Source organism: Xiphias gladius, chromosome 16, assembly GCF_016859285.1.
Source record: "Xiphias gladius isolate SHS-SW01 ecotype Sanya breed wild chromosome 16, ASM1685928v1, whole genome shotgun sequence".
Taxonomy (NCBI): Eukaryota; Metazoa; Chordata; class Actinopteri; order Istiophoriformes; family Xiphiidae; genus Xiphias; species Xiphias gladius.
In genome coordinates, this window is record NC_053415.1 from 22,665,463 (window position 1) to 22,678,241 (window position 12,779).

General features: G+C 43.4%; 2 protein-coding genes across 3 annotated transcripts; one reads left to right on the forward strand and one right to left on the reverse strand.

The window, feature by feature from the left end:
• Positions 1-696: 696 nt before the first annotated feature.
• Positions 697-4,866, forward strand: pdcl3 (phosducin-like 3). Its single transcript, XM_040147730.1, has 6 exons — positions 697-973; positions 2,674-2,791; positions 3,088-3,178; positions 3,514-3,657; positions 3,889-4,097; positions 4,285-4,866. Exons 1-6 carry the CDS (start codon positions 968-970, stop codon positions 4,431-4,433), a joined length of 717 nt encoding a protein of 238 aa, XP_040003664.1. The 5' UTR covers positions 697-967; the 3' UTR covers positions 4,434-4,866.
• A 386-nt stretch (positions 4,867-5,252) lies between these two features.
• nms (neuromedin S) lies at positions 5,253-11,205 on the reverse strand. 2 transcript variants are annotated; one of them, XM_040149222.1, is made up of 7 exons: positions 11,133-11,205; positions 9,423-9,469; positions 8,700-8,756; positions 7,602-7,628; positions 7,466-7,519; positions 6,463-6,534; positions 5,253-5,365 (listed from the first exon to the last, which is right to left on the reverse strand). In XM_040149222.1, exons 1-7 carry the CDS (start codon positions 11,203-11,205, stop codon positions 5,357-5,359), a joined length of 339 nt encoding a protein of 112 aa, XP_040005156.1. In that variant the 3' UTR covers positions 5,253-5,356. The 2 variants fall into 2 exon arrangements, with proteins under 2 accessions (XP_040005156.1, XP_040005155.1); XM_040149221.1 differs by lacking the exon at positions 11,133-11,205 and adding an exon at positions 10,549-10,800.
• Between the last annotated feature and the right edge of the window lie 1,574 nt (positions 11,206-12,779).

Genomic DNA, 12,779 nt, shown 5'->3' on the forward strand with positions numbered 1-12,779 from the left:
CGCCCCTCTATTGTTTTTTTTTTTTTTTTAGAGAGACTTATGTTATGTTATCTTTGATTATGTGCAATTATGTATTTAGGAATGTATCATTTAGAGATGACAGATTTTTTTTTTTTTGTTTAAATCCAATGTTAGTGATCAAAGTACAATCTGCGTCAACCAATCACAGCAAAATTATTATGCGTGTTGTCTTTTCAAAAAGACAGTACAAAAATATATAATAGTCCTACAATAAATCCTGCCTTGTAATTTATTATTATTTAGTTATTTAGCCTAACCTCGCTGATATAAACGGGGTGGACAAAATAACAGAAACCCCTGTCAGTAGGTCTTTCTAGGGTGCTGTTGTTTTCTTCATGGAGGTAGGATTCATCCCAGGACTGTTGAGTTCGACTTACATTTATTTATAGAGAAATGAATAGAACTGGTATATTTTATTCTGCACTCCACAACTTTTCAGTTCACGTTGATTGTTTATTTCCTCAAGATTTTTTTTTTCCATTTTAAAGGGGGATGACTTATAAATTGCGTGTGTGTGTGTGTGTGTGTGTGTGTGTGTGTGTGTGTGTGTGTGTGTGTGTGTGTGTGAGTGTGTGAGTGAGACAGCACCTGTTTAGTCTCAGTCAAAAATGGAATGCTGCGCTCTCACTCCTTAAATGGTCATATTGCGCCTCAAGAGGAAATTGGTGTCGCTTTTATTATTGTCCCACCTCTAAATCATGTGTTCCTCGTCTTTTAAAACAGGATTGTACCCATCTGCAGCGTCAAATAACAACGGCAAACATACCTGACTTCAGGTGTATTTTGTTGAAGTGAATTTACTCTAACCCTGGGCGTTTTGTGTGCTTATTTGGGAGATTCGGAGGTTTCTGTTTTCTGCCGGAATCGGATCGTGTGCGCTCCTTCTGTTTCCGTGTCTGGGAGGAGAACAGCGGTGTGATTTCAGAGGAGACTGTAATCTTTCAAAATGCAGGTCGGTAAAGGTTTATGAGACTTACAAACGCTGTGGTTTAACGTCGGTGAATGAGACGATTCAGCATCGGTTGTTGTCGATGTAGTATGTATAGATAACTACAGAGCAGAGCTGTGAAACTTAGCTAGCAGTGAAGCTGGGCGTATCAACCGTTTAAATGTTAGCTTCACTGTTAGCTAGCCGAGTGCTTAACCCTCCAAACCTGTCCAAAAAAACAGAAAAACAACAAAAAACGTCGCTGAAGTAAACTTCCAATTCCCCAAATAAGGGGAAAGCTAGTTAATCTACAATAATAAGCGACCGATTCTCCGTTTTTGCTCCCCTTACTGTTGAGAAAGTGTTCGACATTATAGTTAAAGCCTTAATACTGTTTAAAATCAATTCACTGATCTGTGAAATCTTTATTCTATTTGGGAGAGAAGAAAAAAAAAAGTCGATTTCTCCCCTCCCCCAATCGGACCACATCAGTCCAGATGTAGATCAAAAACCACTATACCAAGACCTGTCCAATCTCTGGACTAAATTATCAGGCAGAGTGTAAAGACTGTTGAAAACACACTTTCAGATTTGTGAAAGAACTGAGAATCGGTCACTTCGGACTGTAACTTAAATTTCCCTCAAGCTTCTCTTTCAAAATGTGAGTCGGAAAACTACCTTCAGCAAATTCTCACATTTAAGTGACTGAAACCATTAAGTTTCTTAACTTTATACCTACTTGTCTAAATATTTCGTCTTCAGTTACTTTTTTGTAACTTCTGCAGTACAATCTCAACAGTCTCAACAATAATTGGTACAGGAATACTTTCATCTACAGTATAAATTGAAAAAGGCAGTTTTTACTAGCTCATGTTGTCAGTTCAAGCCAGGTGGCCTCAGTTACTCCAAACTAAAACTCACTTAGCCTGAGTAATGCCAACATTACCCACATTGCAGGTTAGGGAGATGCCCTGAGGCCCTTGACCTTTTTAAACCACAACTTCTCATGTAGATTTATCTGCTGTGAATCCAAGTATAGAAAAAAACATTTTTTTTAAAAAGGACCCTTGAGGTAGAAACTCATAGGGGTAGGTTCAGGGTGTGCAAGACAACCAAGCTGTTAATATGAGATCCACTAGAAATCCTGTTTGTGGTAACACGGGAGTATATTGGAGCCCTTACGTACTCACTTTCTCTACTTTGTAACAATGCATGAAAGTGCCTCTGTAATAGTTTGTTTAAATAAGGAGGTCTCTGTCTAGTCTTCGTTGACGTCAGTGTACCTCTTTACCTGTGTATATATAGTAAGTTTTAATATTGGCATCCTGTCTATAGTAGATGAGTTGGGTTTTAGTGGGTGTACACAGTTCATTTTTGCTTTTACTCAGCAACTTAAGTTCAGTTTTATGTGTGTGGCAAACAGACCCACACAAGTTAATTTGATATTTCCAGGCCCGCGGCGCGCACGCGCGTGTCTCAGACCATAGCTCGTTCTCAGTTTGGTGAAGCAAAGTTGGTGGAGATGGAAGAGTTGGTGAACTTGTGGAGTTAATTTGTAACCCTGGCCTTGGTAATTTGGTTTCTCATCTTCAGAAACTAACCAAATTCAGTTTTGAGATGGGCGTTTAACTCTTCCGCTTACAAAAGCAGAATTATGTCACGTACCGGAGCTAACAGAAACCCAGAGTAACAGTACATGTGCATATGCTTTGTTTTCTCCGCAGGACCCCAACGAAGACACAGAGTGGAATGATATCCTGAGGAAGAAAGGCATTCTTCCTCCCAAAGAGATACCTAAAGATGATGAGGAGGAGGAGCTGGCCCTCCAGCAGCAGTCTGTCGGTAAGATAGATGGTTTGGTACACATATCAGCATTTCTTTGTGGCTTAATGTGGGAGATGCATGTCTCCACCCCACAGAAAATGGTTTAAAGTTTCACCCAAACCTGGAGGGTTCCCCTCCATTCACCTGGTTTTATTGCAGATATACAAATCAAAATCATGAAAATTTTATCAAATACGATATTTCTGAAAAAGTTCAACGTAGGCTATGACCTTATCCAATTGATCACTGAGTGTTCGATTATTTTCAGAACGTGTAAAATCAGCTGCTGCGACTTTTGTTGTTTCTCTGAACAGTTAAAACATATGAGAGCATGACGCTGGAAGAACTGGACGAGAATGAAGATGAGTTTGGTGAGGAAGATGAGGCTGCCATTGAGATGTACAGGTGAGGGGAGGTTGTGCAGGTAGAGGACTGGTGTACTGAGCAACTCCCAGCCATGAGCATTATACTGTCACTCTGTGTGAAGGCCTTCCAGAAACTTTACTTCCGTCGTAAATGTTGGCGTGATGCCAATAGAGTAGAATGCCAAAAACCAAAAATTGCAGCTCTCGTATATTTGGCGTGTGGCTTGGTTTACGCTCAGTCCAAGAGAAGTCCAACCGTTTTAATAGAAAATGTGTTTAACTACATTCATAGATGAATCTTTGAATCTCTGACTGCGGACTGAGCCTGTCAGTTCAGTCTGTCAGCGTACTGACGTGCGTTGTGCCTCTTCGCAGGCAGAAGCGTCTTGCAGAGTGGAAGGCGACTCAGATGAAGAATGTGTTCAAGGAGGTGGGGGAAATCTCAGGGCAAGACTACATCAAGGAGGTCAACAAGGCTGGAGAGGGCATCTGGGTGGTGCTGCACCTCTACAAACAGGGGTAGGTCATCAAACCACATCAAGCACTTGAACGAGAACTCTTGGAGGCTTAGAGAAATGGGGAAGAAAATATTTGAGTTGCCGGAATATTTGGGTGAACTGACCCTTTTTAGACCATATAATCTCTTTATAATACTATTTAGTATTTTCTTCTGACCCTCACAGTGCAAACAGATAGTTCAGCACTAACAGGTCTGTCCACTCTTTCCTCTCCATTCATGGTGTTTCCCAGCATCCCCCTGTGTACCCTCATCAACCAGCACCTCAGCACCTTGGCCAGGAAGTTCCCCCAGACCAAGTTCCTCAAGTCCATCTCCACCACCTGCATCCCCAACTACCCCGACCGCAACCTGCCCACCATCTTCGTCTATTTTGAGGGGGAGATGAAGGCCCAGTTCATCGGTCCCCTGGTCTTCGGGGGCATGAACCTCAAAGTTGAAGGTAGGAGGAAAGTTGCTCACATAAAAACTGCATCGCTGAACAGCTGCTGTTTCATTTTCTCCATGGAAAATGTTTGTCAAATACACAATATATAGCTTACTACACCCTGAACATGAATAGACAGTCACATCCTCTACATTTTTACGAGTGAAGGGTTTCTAACTCCTCTTGTCTGCCTCCCTCCCAGAGCTGGAGTGGAGGTTATCAGAGACTGGGGCGGTGAAGACAGACCTGGAGGAAAACCCCAAGAAGCAAATCGAAGACAAGCTAATGTCGTCGATCAGATGTTCGCTCCCCACGCGAAAGGACAGTGACTCTGAGGACGAGGACTATTAGAAAAAAAATACCCGTCACTCCGAACCAGAATGGCCACGTGGCTGCTACGTGGGAAACACGTAGGACCTTGAAACGTTTGATGATGCTTTGTGCAAGGAAGGCATCTCCTTTATAAGCAAGTAGGTTTCATATCTCACACATGTAGGTGGCGTTCTTATGCAGGGCTCGATCCTGGTCAAGGGGACCTTTGACAGGACACTTGGCTGGAGAGAATCAAACCTACAACCTACATCTCTGTGGGAAAGTGTATAAAACATAACGGTCACCCCTTCGTGATTTGAATTCCATCCAACTCCGTCACCTGAATTTTTACAAAAGCTTCAAAGGCAAATTTTAACTTTTTTATTATGTTTCATGATAATTTTGTCACAAAATATACATGTACATTTCAACCTGTTAAATTAAATGTGAGTCCACCTCTTTGCCACAATAATCGTTGCCAGTCTTTTTTCCTAAGTGGAAATCTTTTTGGAATCTGTGTCACTGTTGACTGTAAAGGACTTGCTTAAGAGCTTATTTTGGGGGTTTTGTTCGTATTTTAATACACTCCTTTGTTGTGTAACAGTGCAACACGCCAGATTTGTGCCTGGGAACATTTCACGTTGACTTACACCGATTAACATTTGGAAGCAGGAAGACACATGGCAGCCATGACAGTGCAGTGCTATATTTTTTCCATCTCTACAATAATTGATTTATTTTTTTGTAAACCAAAAAAAAAAAAAAGGCATGTTTCTGTCTGAGGAGACATGTCAGAGATGTTGCACGTTGCTCCATCGGGTTGATTTTTTTTTTTTTTTTTTTTTTTTTGGATGTGACGTCCAGAGGAGAAGCTGCCTGCTGCTCTTCTTCCATTAGATCCGATTTCCTTTGTTTTGTTTTTTTTTTAGATTCTTCTTTTACAACATCCCCTCTGGCAGCCCTCAAATCTTCTGTTCCATTAGCAAGACGGAGAAAGAGAAAAAGGAGAGTGTCAGCAGTAAATCGAACCTGAACAGCGATGTCATTTAATGTGATTTATGCTGGCTCCTGCTTAATCACGGTTTCATTACTCCTTTGCTACCTGACCAGGAAGCTTCCTGAAAAGGTTAACTCTTTGTAGGCAGAAGAGAAATAGTGGAAGGTGTCTGTGTTTTTCCATTCTTGGAAATGAGAGAATTCAGCACGCTGGGAAATGTGCTTGCTCACTTTCAGAGTTAGATGAGAAGGTTTTCGTCAAGCTACAGCCCGAAGAGGGTTAGCTTATGTTAGAACAAAGACTGGAGGCAGGGGCCACCGGCTACCCTGACTGTTCAAAGGTCAACAAACAGTAAGCCTACCACAAAACCCCAATAAAGCTCTTGTTGTAATTTATACCCCTTCACAGTTTTGTGCACATAAAATAGATGTGACGTGTTCAGAGGTGCCGGCAGGTGTTTTTTCCTACTGTTCCTACGACAGGGTTAGGCTACCTGTTTCCCTCTGTTACCAGTTTTTTATGAAAGCTAAACTAACCAGCTGCCAGCTCCAGGTATTTAACAAAACAGGCTCGAGAGTCGTATTGATCTTTTTCACCTACATCATTCCTGGCAAGAAAGGGAATAAGTGTTTTTTTTCCCATAATGTTGAACTACTCTTTGAAGTAGTGAATCGTTTTGCCTCGGACGCTTCTTCATTTTAGGGCGTCACAAGCCAAAGAGGTTCGGAGCAGCTGTTCTCAGACATGCCACAACAAGGAACTTTGAAAAGAAGCTTCCTGTGTGTCCCAACTGAATTGACACACTCCTACAACTTTCAACTTCCTGCTCTGACATGCTGCCTAAATTGGAGTTTTTTTTCTTTGACACACCTGTTTCTTGTGTGCATCCTCTTCCCTACCGTATTTTTCGCATGTCCATGTTTGGGTGTGTGTGTGCGGGGGGGGGGGTCGTAGCCGTAGCCCTGTTTTCATCTTAAATAAAAACGGCCACTGTATCTCTCGATCTTCTGAAAACCTACAGCTGACAGTTAAAGACAGTTAAGGACTTGAACGCATCGTTAGTTTTCTCACCAGAAGTAGCACCTTCTTTCTCCTCTGGGAAAGCTTGGGCGAAAGTCGCATCAGAGGGTGAACTGAGTGAGACTGGGGGAGGAAAGAGAAGCGTTATCGTAATGGTGACCTGCTGTTTGACACGCTGGTCATCTGAGTGAACTGGAAGTGGGGTGTTAATCAATTTTGAGGTCGTGTCCAGATTAACAAGGGCACAGGGAAAAAAAAAAAAAATACATGAGTCTGCATTGTTCTAATCAGTAAAAGTACAAAATACTACATGGGGTTATTTGCAGTTAGGTAGATTATAATGTTACTGTAGTGAGTCCATGAATTAGTCTAGCCAATGGGAAACTGTCTTTGTATATTGACCTCTTCCAATCATGTCATTTGGGCTGGGTGTAACACCTTTTCATTGAATTTTCGGTCAGATCTGTAGTCTTATTTACTGTTATGGGATGGTTTCTAATTTAAATCATAATATTGCCAGGGTTAAGTTATGCAAGTCAAGTTCTTTTGTGGTTTCTTATAGACAATAGTTAACACTTAGAGCTTAACTGATGGGGGGGAAAAAAAAAAAAAAAAAAAAGGCTAGCCAATTCTCAAAGTAAGGTGGTATTTTAGTTCACCAAACCGTAGCCCTAGAAAAGAAACTTTAATGCTCCTTCACACCTGCTGGCAAAGCCAAAATACCAACTTATTACTGATGTGATTGCTCAGTCAAAGGCCCATTCACTGTCAGTAGAGCAGCTGCTTTCATTCACGTACACGGACAGAAGTGGAAAATGTTGTCTTTTTCTTAATGGGTGGCACTCATCTTTGAATCCTTTTTTTAAGGAGTGTTGGCCACCTGCTCCAGAGCCCACCTGTGAGCTCTCGGAGTGGACCAGCAACACCCAAATCATTAATGTGCATCTGTGACTTGATTGTCAGCGCTTACTTGAACTGATCCTACATTTTAAGACACGATGAATCAAAAAGATGACAGCGGTTTGTTTGTTGTTTTTTTTGTTCCTCTGCTCACCTCTTGCTGTACAGCTCCGACAGAGTTACGTGCTTTGGAGTAATGAAACAGAAACTGAGAGAGGGGGGAGAAATTCCAAAGTCAGTGAGCTAGTCAGAAATGAAACAATAAACACAACTGTGGAGGTAAAACTTACCCTTTTGAAAACATTCTGGACTTGTTCCTGTGGGGAAAAACCGGATTTCAGATTAATAACCGGAAGAACGTGTAAAAAAAATCAGTTACTTTCTGTCTGATATTCCTGATGGTGGCATTTATACAGCAACGTCCACTTACACAGTCTCGCTCGCTACCGTACCTTCACTGGTTCAACGTTCATTCTTGTCACACACAGTACAGAATACAGTGGAGGGACACAGCAGCAAGTCAGGTCAATATCATTTTTGATGCAACACAGCAACCAATGGACCCCTTCTCTAAGAAGCCAGTCACTGATATTGTAGACAAGTTGATTCTACTCCCGTCATTATTTTGTGTGTGTATGTGTCCATGTCTCGTTTTGTATGGTTTTAAAAACAACTTGATATCCGTGGCTGAGGTGTCCGCTAGAGGGACACACTATTTTTTTTGTGAAGTAGCCCCGGTTTGTCATTTCTCATTACTGACAGCGAGGTTACCGAGGCCTCTGTGCCCTGTCTGCCTGCTGTTTTCTTCTCGCTTGCTCTCCGGAATATGAAAAGCAACCTGTATTAATTAATAACAGCGCCACCCATGCCTGTGACGGGAGGTGTGCCTGGTCTGAACTCTGCTTTCAGGTTTTTATTAGCAGTTCCAAAACAAAACAAAAAAAGTGTTTGTGTTTCTGACCTAACAAACCCCCCATTTCTAGAAACTTAGGCCTAGTTCTTCATAACCAGACCTCGTAAAGAGGCTCCCCACCTGCGTTCAAAGTGGCCTGCGGAACTTTATATCATGAGCGCACATTCCTCGCATTAACTGCCACAAACAAACCAGATCAATCCACCACTGAGCAGACTGTTCGGCAACAGAGCTGGTGGCAAACGTGGGGCCTCTTTGAAAGTCAAATGTCAAACAGTGCCCCTGCCGAGGGATAGAGGTGAAGCAACGTCTCCATGCACCGCGGTGTCGTGTTGACAGTAATTATATCAAGATGTCAAAGTTAATTTAGTGGTACGGTATTTTTAACAGGTAAAAAAAATGCTGCGCATTATGTACAACACACTCTAATTTTGAAGGGATCTTAGAAGTGTTTTTGTGTTTGCCCTTCGCCTACCTCACTCGGGTCTCTCCACAGGACGTCGCTCAAATCCTCAGTTTGGATGCCGCGCACCTGCAGACAAAAACGACAAAAATTTCGTGACGCGTAAACAGTGGTTTGCCACACTGCATCTCAGTCTCGACGATGGCCTCGTCAGGTCCCAGGAGGCAACAAGAGATGTTCCACTTCCTAGTAAAGGCAGCCTGCTGGCCAGGCTGTCTGAAGAAATCGTTCAAGTTTACCAACCCTTACAGCCCCGTCTCTCTCACTGCCGCTGCTCCTTGCACTGACTATTCGGACTGAACATGGACGCAGATCAGTGGGACCTGTGGGACCTGTGGGCTCGTTTCCTCGGTCCGAGGACACTTTCTCTTGCGCGTTGTTCTTTAGACAGACCATAGGTGGTGACGGTCACTCGTGACTGCACCGCCACAAGACGTCGGTTAACCACTGAGGTAGCAAGGGAAGATGTGGCAGAGCTGTTGGTTAGTGATGAAAGTGAGGACTCCACAAGCACCGCGCCTCCTCTGGCTGCCCTCACTTTTTTCTTTGCATCCTTGTAATAACGTTCCTATCTTTGCTCACAGCCTGAAATTCATTTACCGCAGGGGCTCGGACATCACTCGTGGACATGGGACCAAAGAAGCGAGACAAAATACGCATGCAGTTGTCAGAAAGTCGCAGTGAAATGGGAATGATGTGAGTGGATGGATGTGAAAGGAAAAGATAATTCACTACCTTTCTTAGTGCTCTGCCATCTTCCCACTGATCGTAAAGACCGGCATCTGGACAAAGAGCACATGTGAGGACTCGTGAATATTTTCAGCCATGCTGGAAAGACAGTTTATACCAAGGCAGCGTCTCAGTTGTATTTGACACACATTTCATCGCCATAACAATAATAAGTATATTGTACAATATTACTTTTGTAACTTTATAGGACTCCAAGTGTGTTTATGATCCACACTACTGACTTTATAGGGATTTTATTGCACTGCCTTTTATCGTTCCATGAATAAAAATCTTTACACAATATCCCTAATAAGAACTGACAGGAAGCATTCAGTGAGGTATTACATTTACAGTGGCTCGATAATGCAGCCTTTTGTGTGAGCTGCAGACAAATAGACCATCACCTGCTTCTGCTTAACAATCGAAGATAAGAAAATACATTTGAATGAAAAAGCAGAGGCTTACTGCAAAAAGAGTCAGTAATAATAGTCTTAAATCCAAATTTAATCATAACCTACAGTATCTATATATCTATAGATATATCTATAGATGTATGGATAGATAGATCTACATATAGATATTTTGCATAATGAATGTGATGAGTACTTTTCTTTTTTAATTCTTTAGGTACATTTTCTTCCTAATACCTCTCTCCTTTTACTTGAGTAAAATTTTGAATAGAGCACTTATATTTTGCATTGAGGCATTTCATTGTAAATTTTAAAGGACTGTAAAGGATTTGAAGACTTCTTCCTCTAATTCTTTTCTCTGATAAAACACGTTTTATGGAAGGTGTTTATGTGGTATGGGTTATTAAATAATTTATCAATGTTCTACTGGCCGGTGAAGAGCCATAAGTAAGAATGACCACATCGTACTATATGTATATCCTCTGGAGACACAACTTGCTTTGCCATAACTCTTGAATTGATCAAGATGAGCGCACCAGTGGACGGTGGGGACCATATTCGCCTCTGAACACAAACCGCAGAGCGTTCAGACTGAAATTACTATGTAAGTATTAAAGTTTACACCTGCAGACTTAAGGGGTCTCTGTAAAGTGGGAAACCAGTGACCTGCTGTTAATGACCCGGGAAGTCATTAATAAAGAAATAATTAGTGCGTTTCTTACCTCCTACTTTGCAATCACACTTGAAATCATAGCGGCGTATGGCAAGTATGGTGGGATTCATTTGACTATCACCTTCCTCTACAAATGATCCGTCAAGTCTGCAGTTGTCGGGCAGCTGCTGCGAAATTGATCTCCGGCTCATTTCCCAGTAGGGAAGTGTTGGAAACCTCAGGTTGGACGGTTCCGTCTGGCGCATCGAGGAGGCGAGCGACAAACCACGACGCGAGCCACCGTGTCCCCGAAGACACTAACGGACCAATCGAGGCGGGAGAAAGTACTTTAGGACTTTTTGCCACTTTAGCCGAACTCTATCATCCGACTTTACGGTGTTTTATCTCCCGCCATCGCTGCCATAGATCGATTCAGCGGTGAGCTGTGACTTCTGCGACCGCTGCGCATCCCGGGATTAACCCTACCGGATGTGTTTCAGGCGACGAAACCCGAGCCAAAGTCGGACCGCCAGAATCCACGTTAAAGGGCCACTTCGTAATTTTTTCTTGACCCCGCTGTCTACCGGTGCAGATGCCGCCGAGTGAGTCCTTGCTATGAAAGAGCCGTTAATCAATAGGGACGTGATCACCCACCTGTTGTGCTCCAACATCCGAGAAGCCAGAATAAACCCAAAAGGAAAAGTTGTCGCACGGCCGGTGGAGTCATGTCTCTCTCTCTCTCTGTGTGTGTGTGTGTGTGTGTGTGTGTGTGTGTGTGTGTGTCCTCAGTCCCCTACGCCTCTGCAGCAGCGCGCGTTTTGGAGAGGCTCTGCCTTGTGGTGCGCGCCGGTCTGCTCGGTTCGGCTCGGCTCAGCTCGTTGATTCTCGAACCCCCCCCCCGGCAGCCGTGCGGTCTGAACACCGTGCCCTCTCCCCGCCGCAGTTTTAAAAGCCCACAACTTTTTGCCGGCTGGCAGGCATCCGCTCAGACGCAAGGGGGGGTGACCAATCACACCGACCCGCTCGTTGGCGCACCCGCCTGCGCAAATCCCACGCACCCTCCACCCCCGTTTACTCTCTCTCTCTCTCTCTCTCTCTCTCTCTCTCTCTCTCTCTCTCTCTCTCACTGCTTGCGCACACACGCTCACAAACACACGCGGACCGTGTTCTGGGAATACCGTTGCACTGGGAATACTGGGCCACATCTAACCAGGGCCGTGCGCTGACGTCAGGGTTTTTCATGATGGGTAATGTGTGCTGGAATCTCCTCGCGCCCGAGGGGGAACTGGACGATGACCCCCCCCCGAAAAAAGCAGCTGATGAAACACAGTAAAGTTTGTAAGAGAGATGATGGTCGAGAGCTCCTGTGGTGAAACCTTTACTTCCCAGGGATAAAACTCCTCTTTGAAAATAGGTTACAGTACAATAGCTGTAACGCCCTGTGCAAGGAGAGATGGTCTGCTGGTGTATACAAACCTAAATTAAACACACTGTGTCTCATGAAAACACACACACACACACACACACTGGCTATAGTGTAGAGCAATCTGTGAAGCAAAAGCAAAAGATCTGCACAGTCACGGTCAGATTCACTACTATCTATTTGAGGAGGGAAAAGGCTCTTGTTGTGTGATTAAGGCGGGAAGACCAGGTCCATCTTATGTCTTGCTGGTCATTCTACTGTAAGACGATGTGAGGCCTATACTTACTGGTGCAGTGTCCCTCACCTCTGCCTGCTCTCCAGAGGGCAATATGAAATAACACGAGTTTCGGTTCAGGAAGGGGGCTACTTTTTTTGGTGGATTTTATTGATTAGTTCTTTGCCTCCAGTGTGATGTTATACTGAACTTAAGAAGTTGTCTTAAGTCCCTTTTTGAGCCGTTTTGGCACATTTCCCTGTGTTCTGATCACCTTCATGTGGGCTGGTCGCTTGTAAATGGATGACACAAACAAACGATTGCTCTTACAACCACATACACCGTAACGCTTGTTTTTTTTATTATTTTGTGGAAACAAACTTTTGTTTTCCTCACATAAATAAATCACCTGTAATCATATAATTTTGACATAAGAAGATAACCAGAGCATATTCTCCAGTATGTCCAAAAATGTATACACCACTCCTGTGAAGGGGTGTGTCATCTAAGAGAGTCGAACAATACAGTGCTTTCGGCATCTCGGTGTGAAAGTCAGCTTCCTCTGGTGTTTTTCCACGGTGGAATTTTTTAACACCCTCGGTTATTACTGGCAGAGTCTGGTAGGGCTCCCCTGTGGTCCTCAAATGCTGCCTCCTCCACAGAG